We start from the raw sequence: 9204 nt of genomic DNA on the forward strand, positions 1-9204 counted from the left end.
TATTCAAAACTTTAATAAGACGACGACAATAATTGAAAGTAAAGAAAAAAACACTGCAGCCATCCTATCTCGTTTATGATAAAAAAAATCTCTATATGCACTCTATTGCACTATTAACAAAAATCGATCATTCCTGCCACATATATTCCAAATGTTCTCTAAATATCATTTTTCTACATAATAGGTGGAAATAATGCTAGTATATTTGTTGGGAATATTAACTAACCTATGATCAGGGTTGAGTTAGTAAATTTCTCAAACACATCTTTTGCATTTATAATAGCACCTATAATTTCATTTAATTTTTCACGGATATTAGACCGCCATAACAAAAAAAATCCGCAATCAATAATCATTAATTATATACCGTATTAACAAAGAGAGAGAAAAAAAATGTTACAGCAGGATACAAGGGCATAGCTGTACTATGCAAAACTGCAAGTGCATTATAATTAATTAATCATTACTAGATCCTTTCAAGTATTCAGCTCGCTATCAGTTTATCAAACTTTCTTGGGACTAAATAAACAAATATGCATACAGAATTTGAAAAATAAATATTTCTATGTAAGATAGCACCAGACACCAGTTACTTCCTTTTTTCTGTGAGGTAGAACCAAAAAAATATAAATTTGAGAAGACTAAATGGCAAAAACAAAAATCAAGAAGCCTGTTAGTCACATCCATAAATGGGCTAAGTAATTGTTGCTACTTGTTGGGCCTGAAATTGATGTAGGGAATACTATTTGCTATAAAATTTTTTTTTTGTTGGTCACAAATAGGGGTGTTCATTGGGTCCGGTTTATTCGGTTTTGAACCGAACCAAATTAGTACGGTTCAAACGGTTCGTTTTTTTGGTTTAATGGTTCAGTTCGGTTTTTTTTTAAAACCGAATTATAACTTCGGTTCGGTTCGGTTTGAAAATTTTCAAATCCGAAATAACCGAACCGACCGAACTTTTATATATTATGAATTTGATCCGGACCGCCTCGGTTTATTTCTTAATACTCCCGTTTATTTCTTAATAAATTGCTTTAAATACTTCGGTTTATTTCTTAATATCTTAATTTATTTCTTAATATCCCGGTTTGTTTCTTAATATATTTCGGTTTATTATAAATCAATTGTTTTAAATAAACAAATTAATATATATATTTCGGTTTGAACCGAAGAAACCGAAATAAAACTTTTGTTCGGTTCAGTTCGGTTGCAATGCTAATTCGGTTCAGTTCGGTTTAGTTATATTTTTTAAACCGAATTATAACTTTGGTTGGCCTGGTTCGGTTTCAACCGAACCGATGAACACCCCTAGTCACAAATTAGGTGTGAAAGGCGCCATGTGCCTCGACCAGACTCCTGTACCCAGGGAATGGAGCTCCAGTCAAAGTTCAACTGTTCAAGAGGATATGATATGGTTCCGATTGAAGCATAATGAAATGTAGATTGCATAGGTGCATTGAGACATTTAAATTTAAGGGAGTTCTCAAAGTATACTCTGTTGGACTTGGTGCCTATCAACTTCCATTCGGCCCTGTTCGGCAGAGTAGGAACTGATGGGATTTTAATTAATTCCTAAACTTTTTCCTGAGTCCGTTCGGAGACTCAGTTTTCTCCCAGCTATTTCCCATATATTTTCCCAAAGAGTTCCCAAAGGTTCCGAAGCCTGTGTAATTTAATGGGAAAAAAAAAATGAACTCAGACTTAATTATTTTTTTCCCGTGCCTCTCCCTCTCTATCCACGTGTGGCTGTCTCCTCTTTTACTTCTTTTAACTAAGCTTCATAACACACATTATTAAAGCAGTGTATATATATAGATTTTTCTTTACTCACTACATATTGTGGGACTAACCACTATATCAGATCCGGACCTAGGTTTTTTTTTTTTTGAGTGTCACTTATTATTTATTAACACTTAGATCTCATGTGTAGTGGGTCCCCCATTTCTAAAGCAATGAACGGTGTACATCAACTAAGACTAGTCAATAAAGTTAATACACACGTTGGGTAGATTAGGCAACTTATTTTATTTTATTTTAGACTATCAATTACAATAAATCAAGAGATAAGTACCGTTGACAACAAATTTATTTGATAATTGACAAATCGATAAGGAAATTATTAAAATTATTACTTATTATTTTTATAATTTAGATACATTGTGTATTATATTTGACAAATAAATTTGTCGGTTCTGTAATCAATGATTTTTTTAAGAATGTATAGGTGACAATAATCCCACAACTAAATTAATTTTACTTGGTTAATAAAAAAATAAGTCACACTAAATTTACAACACATTATTGATTCAATTATTTTACAAAAAGTTTCTTATTTTAAACAAGTGAAAAATTTAAATACAAATATAATATTTTATAATAAATAAAGATTTTCCACAACTAATCCCACGGTAGAACCGAACACTCAATTTAACAAATTTCCAAAATCAATCCCATATACATGGGTTCCCACTTTTTCAAAAATGAATTCTCATTCCCATCAAATCCCATCCCGCGTAATTCCTTGACAAACGAACAGGCCCTTCCTGTGTGGCTGTGGTTTCTTAAATAAGTAATAAATTGTGGCGATCCTCTGTGGTTCTCAATGTTATAAAATATGCTGCGGGTAACTTTTGAATATCTTATTCTTTGCTGAAAATGGCAGGCTGCACAAATTACTACAGGAAGTGTGCGACAAACATTTTAAGAAATTAAAAAGCGATGCATGAAGTCAACGGTGAAGATTTCTCAGTCAGGAAATGTGATCTCAATCTTTTGTTCAGTACGAATATCCAACGGTTGCGGATTTCTATATATGTGACACACGTCAGAGCTCAAAAAGAGCTTCCGGGACCTACCTAGTGGTTTGCAACTCGGGCGGGTACGGGTACCCCGGGTATACCCGTCTCGGGTACGGGTACGTCTCGGGTACGGGTATACTCGGGTACAAGAGTATTCGGGTACGGGTATGGCGGGTATAATTTTCAAAACCCATACCCTACCCGTCCTATACCCTTACCCGTGTACCCTTGATGGGTAAGGCGGGTACGGGTACAGGTAGGGCGGGTACGGGTATTTTTTTTTATTTTTTTTTTTTGCTGTTTTTTTTCTGGTTTTTTCTGGTTTTTTCTGGTTTTTTCTGATTTTTTCTGGTTTTTTCTGGTTTTTCCTGATTTTTTCTGGTTTTTTTCTGATTTTTTTGGGGGGAAAAATCAAATTTTTTGAATTTTGAACTGTGATGAACAGTACTCGGGTATACGGGTATGGGTACTCGGGTAGTCGGGTACGGGTTTAGTCGGGTACGGGTTAACTCGGGTAGGGTAAACTCGGGTATTGGTCTAAAATAACGGGTCCGGTCCGGTTTTTGCCCGTACCCGCGTACCCGAGTACCCGACCCATACCCGGACTCGGGCACGGGTACCCTAGCTGGCGGGTACGGGCGGGTACGGGCGGGTATACCCGTTAAGGGTATTATTCAACCTCTAGACCTACCACGTGGGGTGAGGTGACTTGGGTTGATCCGCCGCATCACAGCTGGTACATCATATCGTGTCCTTCTGTTTATTTACTCCCCTTCTCAGCATAGTAACATAATACGCGTTTAATTCACGAATTAAACATTTTTTAGCTATCAGCGGATCAATCCGCATTTAATACGATGATTCGCAAATTATTCGCGAGTTTACCGTTTTATTTGCATTTTCTACTTAAAAATTCGTCGCTCCTACTGAGAGAGAATTGGTTGTTGTGTCTTTTTTTCTTGTCTGCTGTGCAGTGTCACTTCTCCGTCTATGCACATGGTAGTGGGACCATTCTCTTGTTCAGTGTGGAAGCGAAAAGTAGTTTCCACTAAAATTTTTGGTTTAAGCTTAAAAATGAAGCGGTAAAACTCATATGGAATTGGTTTCAACTTTTATGTTTTGATTCAAAATGAAATGCCCCTAGAGGATTTACGTGAGGCACTATTCTGGACTTTGGATCACTCTCTCTTTATTTATTTTTTTTAATTTATTTTTTGCTGGTTTTTTTTTTTTGATTTTTTTTATTTGTTATTGTACCGAATCATTTCCGAATTATACCCGAATTATACTCGAATAACGAATTTGTGATTCTGCCGAACTGAACCCGAACTATTCGTTTGTTACTATGCTTCTTAGTTTCTCACCTTCTGTCATGATAACCCACCACACCAAAACCTACACGATAGAGCTGCTAACATTTTTGAGTGAGTCTATGGTACTATGCATATCACGGGTTGGTCCGTGCTACGGCTCAATATTCGAGTTTTTAAAATCCTAATAGTCGATCCGAACTGTTCATCTTGTTCTCCATATTAATATGTGTTTGGAGACCAAATTTTATATTTTTTGAAATTTTTTTAAGTATTTTTTTAGATATTTAGAAAATCATTGAAAATTCTGGACCATCCAAAAACAGTGATTTTCAATAAAATCTAAAAAAATAGTAAAAAAATTTAAAAAAAATGTAAAATTTGGTCTCCAAACACATATTAATATGGAGAACAAGATGAACGGTTCAGATCGACCATTAGAATTTTGAAAACTCAAATATTGAGCCGTAGCACGGACCAAATCGTGATATGCATAGTACCATTGACTCACTCAACATTTTTTAGAAAACGTAAACGGAGCGTCTGAATTATCACAGCCGTCAATCATTGACGGATTTATGTGTGAGAAACAGTGGTACTAAATCACCTTTAAATTAAAATTATATAATTTTGTTTATTAAATTTTGTTGTGCATCAATATTTTTTTATCCTTATTATAAAATAAATTTATAGTCAATACTAAATTTTTTTTGTTCATCAATACTTTCCAGACCCTCGATCTCAATTTTTTTTATTAGCCCATAGAGACAATATATAGTTATTATTGTCTGGTACAAATAAGAACAAATCATTAATGGAGCTGTTGTAGAAAAAGAAAAATAGAAGATAAATAAAAAGAGAAAATTCCACCAAAAACTAATGCTCCAAAGTATAAGTAAAATATCACTTGTAAATTGTGTAATATAAAAAAAAATAACAGTAACAGTTGGACAATCGATCGTTGCTGTTTATTCAAACTTGTTTGCACAAATATAGCCCGAACTTCGGTTCTCTGTCATGGCAGCTCGCATGTTATTCCATATCCAAACAAGAAATAACAGGTGGAAAGAAAATAAAAGGGGAAAATATAAGGTTAATTGAAGGTCAAGCAATCGTACATGGCAAAAACAAAAGATAAAATTAACTAACAACAGTGGGATTGAGATCACATGGGGCAGGTCATGTAATTATTAAGTTATACATCTCTCATGGACAAAAATACGGCGTCCCATTTCTTAGTTTTCACTAATTAATCACATATATCATTTGGATAAGCTCAATTTTGTTCTAATAATTAAATACAATAAAGATACTTCAGTATGTATGTACATATTCACATATTTATATAAAAAGGGAACTACTGTTACAAGTTGGATTTTGAGAAGAATATATCAGTTATAAGACTAGCTAGGTCTCTAGCTAGTACTTAAACTATGCTATTCTTCCGTGTAAATCTTACCTCAAGGAAACTAGGTACAAGTACAAGTTCATGTATTCTGGATCAGATTTGCATCCGATAGATCAATCGAATCAACGACATTGCTTGTACATCGATCCCTAAAATATCTACATATATAATAGTACAATTAAAAATCACATATAAGTGCATAGTATATGAAAATATATTGGTATCCAATTACTGACCTGCATGCATGTAGATCTATAGTCACAAGTTTCGCGAATAATATTTGTTTTTTTTTTTGTGATGCCGAACCGAATATCGAATTATTCGGTTGACTGAACTTTGACTGAATTAAATCCGAATAATTCACAAATTTTATGAATTTTTCACGAATTTTACGAATTATTCACAAACTTTTTCCTAATTTTTCACATAATATTTTTTTTGTTGGGTCTCTTGCAAGACGGATCTCTGATCCGGATAAATCCGAATCATTCCCAAATTATATCCGAATTATTTCCGAATCACGAACTTTTGACCTCGTTGAACCGAACCCGAATAATTCATTAATTTGTCACTATGTGTAGATCCACCAATGTATATTATCATATGCACATATTGGTTAGTGAGTGGGGTGCCACAGAAGAACCCTAACAAGTTAATTAACCTTCTGAGAGTTTCGTTTCATAGTAGTAAACTAAAAATCACACGGTACCTAACTAATTATTTCACATGCATGGATTCTTCAATCTTCATCCAGCAGGCTTATTTCTCTCTACTGACAGGATTAGCTATATTTCTGTTCCTCTGACTGAGATTAATAAATTGGTGAACTATAGGTGATACGTTTTATGGGTCATGTCGTCATTTATATTTTTTGGATGCAATGGAGATGTGCTCTTTCAATGTTTTCTACTTAATTACAAGAAAATTTAATGAGAGCTCAATGATATTTCCTTCTTAATAATGGTAAGAACATGTACATACATAATGCTGAAGTTGATGCCCTCTTTATATACACAAATTAACAAGTTGACCATATCAAACAAGTTCTAAAATAGGTTTTCCATTCCTAAAATATATCTCTAGAAACAGCAACATTTATTTAGCAAGAATTATATTTTTAATAAATTTGTTAATTTCAATGAATACATGTAATTATAGGCCTTCTTTGCAACTTTTTTGATGCAGGGGATGGGAAGTGCCTCCTTAGGCACAATAAAGCTCTGCCCTGATTTTTCCATTTATATGTTGAAGACAGCAAGTTTATTTACAAAATTAAAGTCGTTTCAGGTTTATATCACATTATAAACCATTTTGTGTTTTCTATCTACAAAATTCTGACCTTCCTCAAGAAAAACAATTATTCTCTGGGGCCAAAACAGGCACTCAATGTTCTTTAATATTTTCAATTACGATGAACATGCATGGTTGAAACATTCATCTCATACCACCTAACGAATCATAGTATACATCATTAAACTAATCTAGGACAGGGAAAAACTGAAGTAATCATGGCACCCCAGTTAATTACAACTTGAGCTTCCCTCTGCCACTATATAAGCACTAGGTAGTACCCCTGCCTCTTTCATGCAGTGTACAAACAACAGATCCTTTTTAACATGGAATCAAGAACTTATCCACTGCTTTTGGTTCTTTTGGCACACTTTTTTGTTATATTGGGGACAACAAGTGCCCAATTGAGCACTGATTACTATAGCAAGACATGCCCAAATGCCGCAGAAATTGTCCGGAAAGAGATGATCCAAATTCTCTCTGTGGCACCAAGTCTTGCTGGTCCATTTCTCAGGCTGCATTTCCACGATTGTTTTGTTCGGGTATCATTTTATTTTTATTTATTTACTTATACTATTTGTTCCTGGTGTTACTAAAACCTTGTTATTTGATAGTCCTACTACGACAATAGCCATTGCTATTACGTTGTTATCACTTATCATGTCCGGAAAGTGGCTGAGGCAACGCTTCTAGTAATGAAGAAACTGTCTTGCAATATAAATAATAAATAAATAGAGACTAAATTAATCATTAAATATGCATCTGACATAGGGTTGCGACGGCTCTGTTCTATTGAACTCAACCAAGGACAATGAAGCAGAGAAAGCTGCACCTCCTAATCTCAGCCTTCGGGGATTTGGTTCAGTTGAGAGGGTGAAAGCTAAGTTGGAAAAGGCCTGCCCAAACACAGTCTCCTGTGCTGATGTTCTCGCATTGATGGCCCGGGATTCTGTCTGGTTGGTAAGTGCCTTTCTAATTACCTATTTCTGTTTGAATTTTGTTTTATGCACTTGTGACGTTATTAGTTAGGTAGTGCAGTATAATAAATACGCTTTTAAGATGACTAAAAATGGAATTTACTTGTTTCAGAGCAAGGGGCCCACATGGCCGGTGTCGCTAGGAAGGAAAGATGGCAGGATCTCTATTAAAAATGAGACCATGCAGCTTCCACCACCTACAGCAAATCTCACTCAATTGATTCAGATGTTTGCTGTCAAGGGCCTGGATCTCAAGGACCTTGTTGTTCTTTCCGGTAATAAATACATTATTCCAACATTTTTCAATATTAAAATTATCTTGGATCAATCATTTGTTTTGTACGTCACTAGACTTTGAAGAACCTGATCCATTTTAAATGCAAGACCAATAAATGCAGTCATTCAAATCTGTGCTCAAATCCACACCTATGACAACCTTCCTAGTTCCTACATGCTCAATTAATGACATATTTTTGAAAGACTACATTTCTTTTTTTTGAAATTCCATGACAGAAGCTGTCAGGTCTACATTTCTAATGTATAGTTCTAACAGAAGGTACTTAATTAATTTTATCTCTATATTTAGCTGGCCACACAATTGGAACAGCGCACTGTGCAGCCATCAAAGATCGTTTGTACAATTTCACCGGCCAAAACAACTTGAATGATGTCGACCCATTTCTGGACCCATACTACATAGCCAAACTGAGATCGAAATGTAGCCCGACAGATACCACGACACTCATTGAGATGGATCCTGGCAGTTACAAGACATTTGATATGAGCTATTTCAAACAAGTGGCTAAAAGAAGATCCGCCTTCCATTCTGACTGGGCTCTACTGACAGACAAGTTTACCAGAGACTATGTCCTGAAGCATGCCAATGGATACGAGGATGAATTCTTCCAAGATTTTGCCGAGTCGATGATCAAGATGGGAAATGTTGGTGTGCTTACCGGAAGCCAGGGTGAAATCAGAAAGACATGCTCTATTATTAACTGATCGTTAATGGTTATCTTTATTTTTTCCTCTAGTTCTGTTTTATTTCATTATTTTATTTTCTTTTGTAGAAATTTGGTCGGTTGGTACGGGATTAATTATTGATATTCATAGTGTTCCTTGCAAGTTGCAAGGTGTTGAATTGTAGGGAAACTGATCGATTTGTGAAGGGAAAAGCAGACCCATGGTATTGTTGAATGTTAACTCAGTTTTAATGTAATTAATTTTAATAATAAATATGTACTTTTGTGTAATGCTGCAATTTATTTTTCTTAGTTGAGAACAAAAGACCCACAAATAAAACAAAAAGAAATAAATATATATACCTCTGCTGTTTCCTGCAACAAGTGACGCTGCCCTGAAACTCACATCAGTATAACAGCCAACTCAGGCCTATAAAATTAATTTGAATATGTGTATTG

General features: G+C 34.8%; 1 protein-coding gene across 1 annotated transcript; it reads left to right on the plus strand.

Moving 5' to 3' along the window:
• Positions 1–7106: 7106 nt before the first annotated feature.
• Positions 7107–9016, plus strand: LOC144544185 (peroxidase 1-like). Its single transcript, XM_078292604.1, has 4 exons — positions 7107–7348; positions 7578–7766; positions 7896–8058; positions 8370–9016. The coding sequence occupies exons 1-4, from the start codon at positions 7133–7135 to the stop codon at positions 8783–8785; spliced, it is 984 nt and encodes a 327-aa protein (XP_078148730.1). The 5' UTR covers positions 7107–7132; the 3' UTR covers positions 8786–9016.
• Positions 9017–9204: the final 188 nt, after the last annotated feature.

The sequence above is a fragment of the Carex rostrata genome, chromosome 26 (genome assembly GCF_964058835.1).
Source record: "Carex rostrata chromosome 26, lpCarRost1.2, whole genome shotgun sequence".
NCBI classification, from domain to species: domain Eukaryota; kingdom Viridiplantae; phylum Streptophyta; class Magnoliopsida; order Poales; family Cyperaceae; genus Carex; species Carex rostrata.